This window comes from Podospora pseudocomata, chromosome 4 (genome assembly GCF_035222375.1).
Source record: "Podospora pseudocomata strain CBS 415.72m chromosome 4, whole genome shotgun sequence".
In the NCBI taxonomy this organism is placed as follows: domain Eukaryota; kingdom Fungi; phylum Ascomycota; class Sordariomycetes; order Sordariales; family Podosporaceae; genus Podospora; species Podospora pseudocomata.
In genome coordinates this window covers 1,262,867-1,276,656 of record NC_085888.1, presented here as the reverse complement: position 1 = coordinate 1,276,656, position 13,790 = coordinate 1,262,867, and the positions used below count along the sequence as shown (strand labels likewise).

General features: G+C 52.0%; 4 protein-coding genes across 4 annotated transcripts; 2 read left to right on the top strand and 2 right to left on the bottom strand.

Annotated features, from left to right (window-relative positions):
- Window positions 1-1,282: 1,282 nt before the first annotated feature.
- On the top strand, window positions 1,283-2,140 carry QC762_404130 (uncharacterized protein; the record flags this gene model as incomplete). The annotated part of the gene is made up of 1 exon (XM_062889870.1): window positions 1,283-2,140. One exon carries the CDS (start codon window positions 1,283-1,285, stop codon window positions 2,138-2,140), a length of 858 nt encoding a protein of 285 aa, XP_062743365.1.
- Window positions 2,141-2,352: 212 nt separating this feature from the next.
- Window positions 2,353-5,377, bottom strand: AMO1 (peroxisomal copper amine oxidase). The gene is made up of 2 exons (XM_062889871.1): window positions 4,388-5,377; window positions 2,353-4,332 (listed from the first exon to the last, which is right to left on the bottom strand). The coding sequence occupies exons 1-2, from the start codon at window positions 4,688-4,690 to the stop codon at window positions 2,569-2,571; spliced, it is 2,067 nt and encodes a 688-aa protein (XP_062743364.1). The 5' UTR covers window positions 4,691-5,377; the 3' UTR covers window positions 2,353-2,568.
- Window positions 5,378-6,763: 1,386 nt separating this feature from the next.
- Window positions 6,764-8,755, top strand: QC762_404150 (uncharacterized protein; the record flags this gene model as incomplete). Its single annotated transcript, XM_062889872.1, has 3 exons — window positions 6,764-6,948; window positions 7,014-7,308; window positions 7,634-8,755. The coding sequence occupies 3 exons, from the start codon at window positions 6,764-6,766 to the stop codon at window positions 8,753-8,755; spliced, it is 1,602 nt and encodes a 533-aa protein (XP_062743363.1).
- A 1,313-nt stretch (window positions 8,756-10,068) lies between these two features.
- Window positions 10,069-10,959, bottom strand: QC762_404160 (uncharacterized protein; the record flags this gene model as incomplete). Its single annotated transcript, XM_062889873.1, has 1 exon — window positions 10,069-10,959. The coding sequence occupies one exon, from the start codon at window positions 10,957-10,959 to the stop codon at window positions 10,069-10,071; it is 891 nt and encodes a 296-aa protein (XP_062743362.1).
- Between the last annotated feature and the right edge of the window lie 2,831 nt (window positions 10,960-13,790).

The following is a 13,790-nucleotide window of genomic DNA, read 5'->3' as shown; positions in this document are numbered from 1 at the left end:
GACCTTCTCTTCCTGTTCCAGTCGGTCCTGCCTCTATTTCCTTCTGCTTTTAGCTGGGCTGTAACCCAAACCTTCCAGGTTCAAAGCGCGCGTTGCGGAACAAAACCACAATACCCGCGGCAAAATCAGCCAAAATGGGATTCCATTTCATCACCACGGCATTGTCGATTCTCTGCCTCGTCTCTGGCATCTCCCTTGCCACGCCCATTACCTTCTCCGCGTGGACCTACTTGTGGGATGACGGGGCAGAAATACGAGACCACGCACAGCAAGACCCGTAAGGGGTTGTACCAGGCGCACGCAGGATGGTTGGTGACGGAATGGCCGGATTATGTGGCCAATCACCAGATTCTTGCGCACTTTGGGGAGTTCTTCTTTAGTATGATGAAATGGGTGGGGAGCGACGGTCAAAAGTACTAGCTATCGACGTACTCGACTATTTACTGGCTTGAGTTTGGCGCGTATGCCGACGAGGGTACAAAGTACTAGAATCGCTGGATAGATGCCAAGGGCGACTGGTTAAAAGACGGCGAGAACAACGACGACTTGGGGGTTCATCGTATATGTTATCATGAGAGGGAGTACTCAGGTTCGTGTGGCAGAGATTAGGGGGACATTAGTTTTATAAGAGCACAGGAAATGCCAAGTCTTTATTCATTCGATCCAAGTGGGAACAAGTTGGGTTATGAATTCAATGATGTGTATCTGCTGTTGAAATTAGCCCCTTTGAACTTATGTCGCTGGGAGCCAAATGACTTGCCCACAACGTCAAGGTACTGCCTCGACTTGAAGACGGTGAAACCCTGATCTTGAATGCTCCTTCCCCCTGGATAAATGCCTTCTCTACCCGAGCACTCGGCACATGTTAAGAAGATCGTGCCTTCCTTTCAAACCTCCTCTCGACCACCTGACGGTTTGGCAGAGTTCGAATGATATCATGATATCCACTACACAGTGGTCATTTGGCGGAGCTTTTTCTGCTCGATTGATTCCATCCTGCCCCATTTTTGAGCTTGTGATCAATCTCCGCCCAGGTCTTGCTTCAGATGGGGAATACTCTGTGCCCCTTGTGACTGGGATCTTTGTTGATATTTTCAGGAGCAGTCCAATGGTACGAACCATCCGAAGGGACATCATGGGACTGTCTGGGGTGTATATATAGTCCCTCTTCCCTTTACTCTTCTTCTTCCTACCACCAACACTTCCAAGTGGAAACACCAGCAACTGACCAACGCATTTTTGTACCGACAACAATCTTGACCTCATTCACGACACAGTCACCATGAAGCTCGACTTCATCACGCCCGCCTGGGTTCTCTCCTTGATGTTTGCCATCACCAACGCCAGCATCGTCTCTCAGCCCGTCCGCCGCGCAGAGGACAGAAAGACAGATTACAGCTGGTACTGGACCGGCCTCTCTATCAATACCACCACCGACAGCCCCATCTCTGCCCTCCAGAGCGTTGTAGTAGTCCCCAAGTTCTTCCCCCCGGCCACCAGTGAAAAGGCCAACATCAGCTTCGTCCTCCACCTCGGCACGGGCGCCAACTGTGGCTCCTCCGCTGCCGTTGGCATCGACATGAAGATCAAGACTGATGGCACCACCGACATAGCTGCCTGGTCTCATTCGTCATACGCCAGCGGCGTCGAGGTGGCAACGGTGCACTGGCTCGACGAGCAGCGCGGCAAGCGGTTCGACATTCAGCCCGGCGACGAAGTCACCCTCAAGATCAAGACGCTCGACAGCAGGAACTTGTGGGTCTATTGGAAAAATGGCCGGACGGGCGAGCACGAGACGGTCATGATCGGGAACTATCACAACGACGTCTGTCGTTCGTTCGCCGCGTGGGTGACGGAGCGTCGCCCAGGGGAGATCATAGTGGATGACAAGAAGGGCGATTTCAACCACATCGGGGAATTTGGAACCGTGATCTTCAAGGATATGCAGTGGGGAACCGAGGATGCGCAGGTGTGGAATACTGGTGAGAGGAAGGGCCCTGCCACGGAGAAGTGGTATCTACTGGGGAGCAACGATGGGTGGGGGGAGGTTGTCATGCTCCGTTGTGAGTTCTTCCAGAACAAGCCGGATATCACCCCTGACGGCATGATGTGTACACAGGGAAAACTAGGCGATTCTTGAAGAGAATCAAAAGGGTAGCAGATTTTTATTTGAGCTGAGTTTCGAGTGGTTAGCAATCTGAGCAATGCAAGGGGGAGTCGCCATCACTCGATGCCTGAAATGTCGCGACTAAATGTGTGTGTGATAAGATCCCAGTTGACAGGAAAGAGCACGAGCCATGTGTCTCCCAAAAAGAGTGAAGCAACCATCCCGTGGTATTTAATTGAATAAAAGGCTTTTTGCAATATTGGGAATGCCACATCGTCCACGGAGTCCAAGGTGCCTCAAAGAATGTGAATAATACTTGTCTTATACAGGTATCCAAAAGGGAAAACTAAAAATACAAAAATAACCAAGGTATCCAAGAACAAAAGCCAGAAGAATACACAAACAACTCCTCATCCAAAGAATGCTTTCCATATCATGCCATCATTCTCCCGATTGTCAATCTAGTGAGTGCCATTGAAACCATTGCTCTTGCAGCAGCTGGCGCCGTTGCCGTTGGCAAAAGCAAGAGTGCTAAGCTTGTCAGTAGCGTCCAAAACACCCTGCTTGCCGGCGAGAATCTGGCTCGGGGTGCTGGCATAGCTGGGAGGAACATCCATCACCGGGTTGCCGGCGAAGAAGTTTCGAGGGCGGAGGAGAAGCATCATCGGCTCGGCAGGCATGACGGGGAAGTCCTCGGGGGACGGGAAGTGGGTCACGCCAAAGGTGTGCCAGAGGACAATGTCGGCGTTGTCAATGGAGGTAGTGCCATCACCAATCCACTCGGTGATGCCGCGGGATGGCTCGCCAGAGGTCTGGGGGACGTGTTTTCCCGCGGGCCAGAGCTCGTCGTCGCGGTACTTGGTGACGTGGACGGCATGTCTGGCAAAGGCGGCGCGCTTCCAGACCAGGGAGCCCTCCTTGGGCATGAGGCCGGGGACCTCTCTGCTAACCAACTTGTAGCTGACGGGCTTCTTGCTGTAGGGGTTGAGCTTGTTGGTGTTGGCGATCTCCCAGGCGCGGGAGGTGGCGCCGTTGTAGTCCGTCATGGCCTCGCCCTCGGTCACGAGCTTGGTGCGCTTGTTGTAGAAACCGTTGCCGTAAAAGTTCTCGGGGCTGCCAACGGGGGCCTCGCTGGGGACGGCGTCGTTGACGAAGACGGTGTTGTTGGGACCGTCGATGTTGGCGTCGATGCGGAGGCAGAAGAGATGCTGGTGGTTGTGGGCGTTGACGCCGGGGTAGACCTGAGTGCCCCAGCCCTTGGTGTCCTCGTCCTCGAGCATGGCGTAGGTGTTCAAGATACCGGTGAGCTTGATCTCAGGGGCAATGGTGCCATCCTGGTGGAACACCCAGGCGACGACGTACTCGTAGTTGGCGGCGGTGAAGATTTGCTGGATGATCAGCTTGCGGCCACGGGTAACGATGACGGAATCGTCACGGAAGTCGCTATGCTTGAAGAGGATGCCGGCATCCTCCTCGTGAATGCAGATGGCATTCTTGATGGTGCGAAGACCACCATCACGGGTGGGGAACTCGGCATCCATGTAGTGAATGGAGCCCTTGCAGTCGCAGCCAAGGGACAGGCTGTTGGTCATGTAGCCAGCACCATACTCACCCTGGTCAAGAGCGTGCTTGCGGTGGTGGGGGGCCTCGGGGTTACCGTATGGGACGACCATTTCGGCGAGAGAAAGTCTGTAGAAGATGGGGCGGACGGTGCCCTTGTCGTTGAAGGTGATGTTGTTGAGCACGATGCCTTCTCTGTAGTTGAAGCCGATGTGGAACTTCCAGTTTTGCCACTCAATCTCCCTGCCGGTAAGCTTGAACGAAACACCTTCGGGCTGGGTGATGTTGATGGGCTTCAGATCGGTGCGGTAACCACCCCGGGCCTCCACCGCAGCAGGATGATAGTCCATAGGCGGGGCCTTGCTGAGTGGGCGGCGGACCTTGGGGATATCGATGGCAATGATCTCACCCTTGTCGGCATCGTAGATAGGGCAGAAATCAAGAGGGTACTGGTACTGGCAGTTGTCGATGTCTGGACGGTAGTACATGAGTGCCTGTTGCAACCGCACCTTGTTGCCAAACCGCTCATCGTAGCCAATGGTCCATGGGTCGCAATAGACCTTGTGCATGTCCTCTGGGGCAACACCGCTGATGATGCACTGTTCAATGACCTTGGGGTCCTTGCGGACGACGTGCTCTACCAGCTGGAGCTCCTCCATGGTGATCTAGCATGTAACTTAGTGGCTAGGTGAGGAAACATCACACAGGGGTAAATCTCACAATAGGCTGCTCTCCATCCAACAGATCCCACTTGGTGATCTTGGCCTCAGCAAGATCAACGAGACCATCGTAGACCTTGCCACCGGGAGCGATCACCACAACATCAGCAAAACGCTTTGGGCGGGGGGTGGTCTCGGGGTTGGCGAGCCATGCTGTCATCTCAGCCTTGCGAGGCTCCTGGAGAGAGACGACATTGAAGAAGACTTGGCCGTGAGCCTTCTTGACGATGTTGATGGCCGTCTCAATCTCGGCCAGAGAGAGAGGGTCGAAGGGGTGAGGGAGGTCGGCGACGATGGAGCCCATTGTGAAGGTTGTTTCGAGACTAAGGAAAGAAGAAGTGTTCGAGTTGCTGTGCCGATATCGAGATCTCAACTTCCTGGTGAGACGAGGGACAGTCTTAGATATAGCCCTTTTCTCTTGCCGCCCATCTGTCCATCTTCATCACCACGGCGTGCTGCCCGCATTCCTTGCCTGCCCGGCTTCGGCCGCTGTCGTCCCATGATGATTGATAAGAATTGCAAACGCCTGATTTGTCAATCAGAGTCTTTGGTGTGATAAGGGGTTCTGGAGGGGTGGGCGCGCGGGCATTCAACCCCGCCATGTCGTTCAACCACCACATCGAGGAGTAGCGGCGCGATAACAGGGCTTATCAACAGTGGTCCAGTCAAAAGGTTGACAAATGGCAGCCCCGCGCTAGCCATCTAGTGGCATCGTCGCATCGTCATCTCCAGCCAACCGGCGCGCTGTTGATTTTCTCTGCGGATGCCGAAGCTCGGGAAGGAGGGGCAGGCCGTCGACAGATCTCCGAGTTGCCGACTGGCGGGGGGCACCCAGCAGCTGTCAAACATCGAGATGCCCCGCACTCCACTACCATTTCGAGGAACACTTGGTCAATGGAGGGGGACTTTCTCGCCTGTCCTGGAAGCCGTTGAACAGCTGCTGCATGTGAGATATATTGGGTTGCACCCTCATTGCATTATCCCCATGAGCTCTCCATGTCCCATCCAGTGGCACTCAACATCAACAACATGCGTTGAGACATGTAATAGAGTCAGGTACTGGAAACAACGATTGTCCCCACCACCATGCACCTAGTGACGACGGTCCGCCAGATGTGGAAAGGGCGTCAGACTGCAAGAGCCATGTGGGAATCCACTTGGCCTTATCTCGAATCGAATCGATCTTCAAGGCTCGCCCTCGACACAAATCACTACACTACGCCTGTAAGACACCTCAGATATCAGGGCAAGTCTTCTACCTAATGCTAATGAGTCAACCCGGTCAAGAGGGAGGAACCGGGGCCAGTTTATAAGACAAATCCTCTTACTTCAGGCTTCAGAGGATCTGGAGCGCTGAATTGTCGACAAAATTTGTCACCTTCTCCGACTCTGTCGGGATCAAGCCCAGTTGTTGGTGGGTGAGAATCTGTTCAGGGGCTAAGGAGCTTCTATCAACCCTAACCCTTACTAACAATGCAGTGTTGGAGCACTCATAAGGAAAGCGAATTACTAAAGCCAATAACCAGGTGATTCTGTAGTTATGCCTAGCTTTTCTCTTCTAAGGTCCTGTTACCCTTGGGAAAGTCCCTTCACATCCTGAGAAGCTGGAAGAGTATAGTCAAGGGTTAGGGTTACAAGCGGAATGCTGATCACCAAATGCAAATCACGGGTCTGGGTGAGCACTGCCTCAACACTACGTGCGGCACAGCGGTGGAGCAACAAACTTTGTCCAGTGGAGCTTGTGAGCTTGATGAAGCGCAGAGGATCAATTTTCATCCAGCTTCATATCTGGGCATTTACGCATCCTGGCGCAAGAGAGAACAAGCCTCTGTCGCGACTCTTAAGAGACATCGCCAATATGGACATTTTCGGCATTCTTCTTTTACCAGTTCAACGCTTGTACCTAACGCCATGGGCGAAGGATGACCCCTTTTCCACCCAGCCAATACGATCAAACGTTAAACCCCCATAAGCTGCAAGGGTCAGATCAGATCCCAGTTTGGATGTGACCTTGTTGGTTCAAGCCGCACAGTCGCGCTTCGCGATGTTCCTGACTGTCGGTCAAGACAGCGTCCTTTTTTTCCTCGCCCAAAATCAGTGCTTTCCAACGCTCTTTTGCTAAACGGTTATGTAGCGGATGGCCTTGTACGGCGGAACCAGCCGACCCCTGAAGACCGCCGCCATCAGTCAGCACCAGAAGGATTCGGCGAGCCTACTTTGAGTCCATCCGTCCACAACACAATTCTTCACCCCATCAATTCAGCTTCGCGGCCGTGGATTGTAGGCGCCTGAACGAGGTACTACTCACGATACCTGCGTGCTCCACCAAGGGCGTGTCGGTTTGGTGACCGCCCCGCCTAATCGACCTCAAGGCAACATGAGTATGTTTTACCTTGACGTCTGGATAAGCGGCTTTGCCGCCGCCCATGCCGTACTTTCTGGCATTTGGATCACACCACTGCTCGTCCTGTGGTTTGTGAGTCTCTGCGTCGTCCGCCGAAGGGGTGACCCCGCTAGAGTGGGAGTGGCGTGGATGAAGGTGGTGTACCCGTTCTGGATCGTGTGAGCAACCACACCGAGCGCTTCGTTTTACCGTGTGCTCTCAGCTAACTGGTTGTCTCTTGAAGTTCGTCATTATGCCAAGTGGCCCAAGTCGGCTTGAGCATTTGGGGATTCAACGACATTGCTGGCAGAATAACAAAAACAGAATACTTTGAGCTAGCGGTATCCCTTGTTCTCTTCCTCGCCGAGGCGCTTCAGAATATCTCCGATATCCTCCTCTTTATAGCCTTCGTCGAGATTGGCAGCGGCTTTGTGTTGTGTTTGAACGGAGCGAAAAAGTCACCTATTCGAAGACGCCTAAGATTCGCTGCCTTTGCATTGGGCATTATCTTGCTGGCTCTTGCTCTTACGCATTTTGGGGTTCGTCTCCAAGCTGATATCGCTCACAGATCACAGCTACAGAAGTTGAATGATCTCCATGTTACAGATGGATTGTTCGATCCGGCCAGCGAAGCAGCGCGTTTATACTTCGCCCTTCAGGCAGGAGCACAGGATGCTCATTTCGACTCTCTTATCAAATCAAGCCATCTACGTAATGCCTTCAATATTTGCTTGTGGATCACCAGTCTTCCAATCCTTGGGTTTGCCTCCTATGTGCTCCACCATACAAAGGAAAATATCATGCTGAAAAAGGCAGGTCGACAACCTCCAACTGTGCAGACGGACTTGCTAACACTATACCCAGGTCGCCGCCTTGTATTTGACATCCACAATTCTTACATTCTGTCGCCTTCTTGTCACAATGGGCATTAACCTCAGCGAGTATGAAAACTATAGCCTCATCTGGTCTGGAAACATTAAAGGACATACGGGTATCCGCACAGATATCTTACCCTTAGTTGAGGCCTTCTTCAACTACACTCTCATGTTCATCGTTCTCACGCTCTTGTTCGTCGTGGCCATCCGAAAACGAAGGGGTCTCTGGTCCAATTCCCAAATGACTTGGGATGCATCAAACAAGTTGTCCAACGTTGCAACTGGTTCCTCCCCTACCTCTGCGACTCCAGGGTACTCGGACGATGGCTTGCAGGAGCACGGGTTCTGTCTCGAATCTCAGCAAACAGAAACATCTTCTCCTCCGACAGATCCTCAACCATCCAGCCAACCACTTCTGTCTTCAGCACCACCTGCGTTGCCTCGACAACCCCCTCCTGCAGCGCACCTAGATCCAGAACCTATCTCAACCGCACAGCAAAGAATCCCACGAAGACCGCTTGCCCCATCGATACCTCTATCACCAACCAAACCAAGCTCGCCATCAGGCACACCATCCTCACCACAAAGTATACACCCAGTCCACGGAGGGTTTCTGACACGTCAGCGGACTATCGAGGAGTTGGACGCGCAAAAGGTGTTGGTATTAGAGATGTCACCAATACACCATCCACACAGGATCACTTCCAGCGACGATGGAGAAGAAGTGGCGGATGGATTTCAAATGCAGAATCGCGTCCACTTGAGTGTAGGAGAAAGCTCGGCAAATGCTATGGTTGCCACTAGATACCAGGCAGCGCAGGGGCATGATCCATCTTTGGAAGAAGACACAGAGCTGGACACGGTGGTCGACGGGTTTCAAATGGGCTCAGCACAGAGAAGGACAAAGGAAGTGGAATCGACAACCAAATCCCAGAAGTCCCAAGGCCATGACGAACCTCTTGCGGAGTCAGACGTGGTAGCTGATGGGTTTCAAATGCAATCTAAGCTGCCGAGTTATGACGAGGTGGCTCCGGCGAGGACTGGGTTAGGGTACTTGAGGGAGAAGGACGACCAAGATAAGAAAGCGAGGGGGAGGGCGAGATCATTTTGACGGATTACTTGGCATTATGGCTGTCAAATGAACAACGTTGATGTTGTTCCGGTGGTGGCACACTTGTTTTTGCCGGGATGAAGGCAGGGTGGGTGTCCAGGCGCAGTGCATATACCCTTTGATCTGTTTCACTATTTCTTATTATATATGCATATATACTTGACTGAATGGCGTTTGTGGAAGACACTGTTAAAAAGCATAAACGGGCGGTCGACTCGATGTTTATTAGGTTGGTGGTTTCTAGGGAAACGTCGCGTACTGGTTTAGCTTTGTTCCGGCTCTTGATAATTGGTTTACAGCATTTCACCACTACATTAAGGATGTAAGGCGACTGTCTATAATGACCGATATATTTAATTTAATATGGATTTCCCATTGAGGAGCATGTTGATTTTGAATTAGTTCCCATTAAGTTTATTCCATCATCGAGTATCGATATTCAATGACCTTGGCTGATATCAATCTTCCCACCGATATTTTTTCGTTGTTTACGATGTCAATATGGAAGAATGTTAGAGAGTGTAAGTATGTAACTCAGACATTTCTTTGCAACGTCATGATCAATATGGTGAACTTGGTCGATGGTTGTTTACCAAAAGAGTGACATAATGATACTTCTGAAATGACAGGACCTTGATTTCATGGCGGTCATTCGACTACATCCTAGCCTCAACTCTCAACCCAATATCTCCAAAGCAAAAGCGGGTCAAGTAACATTATCAAATTTCTCAGAACGCGGGCATTAGACCCGTAAGTTAGCATAAGGGCGATGAGAGAACCTTCTCCAGATCAATGAAGGGACACAGGAGCCATGAGTAGTGTCAGTAGCCAAAGGTGAATGGGTCAAGAACAAAGGCGAATCTGAAGAAATTAGTAGTATTATGTACTCAATCTATGACTCCGTGGCCATCTATGTGTGTGGTAATCCTCTTCTGTCCTATCTTTTTCCCTGCCCCCTCCATTCTCAAGCATCAACTTGTTCAATATCCATCCCTGATCGTCGAAAATCCAATAACAAACAACACCCTGCCAGACATTATCCTCCCCCAACGATTAAAATAAACGTAATTTCGCCCAAAAAGTTAATGGCCCTGGTCCTCGACCAGACACCAGTCTTGCATGTCAGTTGGCAATGAACGAGCAAATGAAAGTTCAAAGCAGTGAATGCTGCAGGGTATATAAAACGCCCAACCCAATGTGATGCCCTAAAAATGCCATGTACGCCGATGATGTTCTGTGACCCCAACCATGCTGCCCCAAAAAAATAACGTTGCGCCAATCCTTGCATTTTGACCAAAAAAATGTTGGCTCCTTCAACGGCGCCGGACACTGAATAACCAAGTCCTCCACCCCTTTCTCGAATCTGAGTTCCCCTTCTCCTCGCCGTCATCCTCCGTGTCGAGGTCAAGGCGGTACCGAATCACGCTGCCTCTGTCGTCCTCGAACCCCACCCTTCGCTTGCTTGGGGGCACAAAGCACTCTGGGACGACATGACGCATAACCCAGCCGCGAACGCCCTTGCTCGCGGCATCAATGGCCGCATACTCAAGTCGTCGCGTCTGATCGCTTGTCCAGTAATGCGTCGTCTGTGGAGGGAGTGGATAGACCGCAACCTCAGATTTGTGTGTGTAGTTGCCTTCAGTAGCGAAATCACGAGGGTTGTGAGAGCCGATGGTATCGTCCAATGCCGGCTCCGAGGTGAATTCCGGCTGTGGGAAGTGAAAGTAGGAAACCTCTTCTTGAACCTCCTCCGATTGTCGGTAATCGGGGGAGGGTGAGACAGAGTTGCGGCTACTTCTTTGCAGTTGCGAAGCTGGCGCAGACTTGGGAGATCGCCGGGTGGCAGGCCTGACACGTTTCCGGCCGTTTGAAGCCAAAGATGTTGTCGAAGCTCCCTTGTGATGAGATGGGAATGAATCCTTGCGGGCTGGTGTGATTGATTCATAGCCCGAGTCCTGTCGCCGCATCTCCCAAGCTACCGGTGGACGTTGATGAGTAATGGGAACAGATGTAGGAGCTGGCAAACGAACAGGCGGCCTCGAGGTAGGATTGGAGGGTGCTGGTGGTGGTACCTCGGGTTCCTGAAGATCGAGATCCTGAAAGCTATGATAGGTTGAGTGGCTGGAAGCTTCAGACCGCGCGAAGCTCACCCGCGAGTCAGGGCGGTCGATAGACTCTCTCAGATAAAGTACAGCGGCAGCCATGTTGTCGTCATGTAGTCGAGACCTTGGGACATTAGATTGGGGACGGATTTGGTGGCAAAGTTTCCAAAAAGGCCAACCGGGAAAAATAAGCAACGGGACGGGAAGGCGGGAGAAGCGTTCTTCTTGAATCCTTCACCGCGTGGAGCCCCGGTGCGGGTGTGGAGTGTTCCAGATCGGCGGTTACCGCAGGGAGGACTTTGGTTCCGTCAAAAGTTGCGGTCAAAGCCAACCGGCCCCGGGCTTGCCCCTGGTCCTTTGGTGAGCGGGAGTAAACAACCGGCCACCGAGTGGATATAAGTGGAGTGCTGCGCTGCTTGACCGACAGCCGTCAACTGCAAGGTTTGACACCGCTGTTGACACCACTGCTCGACCTGCAGCACGGCAAATAAAATGCGTCACTTGCCTGCCAACCACTCTGCTATTGGCACGTCACACACCCGCAAATGCAGGTCTATGCAGGCCCAAAGGAGGGGTTCCCAAAGCTTGGGATGCGAGAAATCGTGTGTGCCGGGTCAAAAATATTTAAAAATCTCACGACGAGATGTTTGTAAGCCCCAACACCGGGTTGCGGGGAAATATCTCGATGATCGAATGCTCGAACGCCCGCAGAAGGATGTGAAGATTTATTAGAGGCTGGGTTCTGGGGATGGTGGTTCGTGACGGAGGTGAGATTCCTCTTTCGGCGCTTCCAGGACTCCAGGAGATGGGGTCCGGCCAGTCGGAAGATGTGTGGAAAACTCTTGATGGAATTTCTGTTGAGATCGTGATACTTGTTTCTGGCGGTCAGAAGCTTGGACAGGGCGGTGACGGTGACAGACCCCACTACGTGGATCCACGTGGGGAAGTTGGAGGGGTTGGAATCGGTGGGCCTTGGACCACCAAAACGTCGGTTCTGAGGATTGGTGAGACAACAAAGAGGTGAGGTTTGTGCGTGATGCTGTCACGGTTTTTTTTGAAGAGTGAATTCTGACGAAAAAAGATGGATACAGGCAACGAGGGGATTTTGAATGGAAGTTATGTCGGTTTTGAGTGAATTCCAAGTGCCCAGTCCCCTGTCCAGTTAAGGGTTCGGGTTGTTTGGCCGAGGTAGCGCAACCCTGCCGATACCGCTTCCAGATCAGATGGCAAAGCGGGAAGGGCCGCTGGAAGGTGACCCGAAATCCGTCCAACCTCTGGCAGGCCGTAGGGCAAAGGAAATCGAAGTCGTAGAAGCGTTACTTCTTTGCGTGGTAGCGGAAGCTCAATGTGCGACCGTTGCACGCTAAACGGCCCGGCCGTTGTTCGATCCCAGTTGAAAAGTTTTCCAGAGGTCAACAAGACAGATTAAGGGGATGTGAGTAATGCGCGCGCGTACCCCGCGATATTTCAGCTTCTCTATGTTTGGGTACATGGATTGCATTTACGTAGGTGGCTATCGAGCTGAAGGGCGATCATATGCGTGAACAAGGCACAGAGTACCCTCTCTGTCTAACACACCACCAGCTTCCCATCACAGCCTCCCTCGCATGTATTTGCGGCCTATTTTTGACCAGCGAGCGTGTGGTTCCATCGGATGAGGGGCACATGGAACAAGCTAGTGGTGAGACGAACATTCTAACATGCCTCACATGCCAGTGAAGACTTGACCAAGCATCTCTACGTTGCTGTCGAGAGGCTATCTTCCAATCAACGGACCTGTGTTCCGAATGCTGAAACCCGAAGACAGACGGCCAACCATGGTCGTCACTTGTCCCGATCCACGGACCAACCAGAGAAAGTAGGGCTCCAGCTTCCGCACTTTCGCCGGTCCGTCTGAGACTTTGGCCAGGTGATGCTAATAATCGCTGTGATGGCACGGCGCACAAGCTGCAAATGGTCTGGTGGTAGTCGTGGCGCGCGCTTCTCCAACACCCGTCTTGCCGTAACAAATGTGGCTTGGAACAGGTGACACCTTGCCCAGACTCGCCCACCTGTCCGGACCCCATCAACAACCGTTCTTATCTTTCCAGTTTTGCTTCATCGTTCCAAGCGTCCTCGTTTCTTTGTCTTCAGCGTGGGGGCTAGGTGGGGGTTCATGGGGGTCAACATCATTGTTCGCTGAATGTTCAAACTGTCGGCAACTCAAGAAGCCGAACGAGGAACAATGACAGTGAGGCCCCAGCTTTTTGTTTGTGGTAGACACAATGGCACTGTCAACAAGGGTGCCTCTTCTTACTTAAGCTCCTGGATTGCCTCATCTTCGAAAAGTTTTAGCCGTCCTCATTCCTCAGCGAAACCCATTTCCAGACACTTGACATCGTCGACGATTCTTTCTAACAAGGCCGTTTGCTTACTTCACTGCACACACAGAAAAACAAGCAAGCAACCCAAAACCACACAACCTCAGCCTTATTGGTGTAAGAGTCTTCGACTTGAAGTAGTCAAGTGCGTCAGGAACATCATATCTGAACTCCCAACCCCATACATCTCTTCCGCCATGGCCTCTACCATCACGAACCTGGCTTACTGCCTCTGGGAGATGTTTATGGGACCTGGTGAAGTACCCCCTTCAGATGATTACTTCACCGTTTCCTGTTCCGAGACCCCAGCTGTTGATCAGTCTGAGTCTCGATATGCTGCTAACACCTACGACCAAGCTCTTGATCCATCGGTGAGTACATACGTGAGAGCTAACTACGACTGGCATACTTGGGCTACTTCTCCTACCGTAGATCCTTCTTATCTCACCATAACCCATGGGAACGCTGCAGGCAGCTCCTTCCCATGTCCCTCCTCCTTTACTCGCTCTTCCTATTCGAGCTATTCAGAAGTGAACTCGGCCACCTCTACCTCTTCAAGCTATTTGGAAGAGA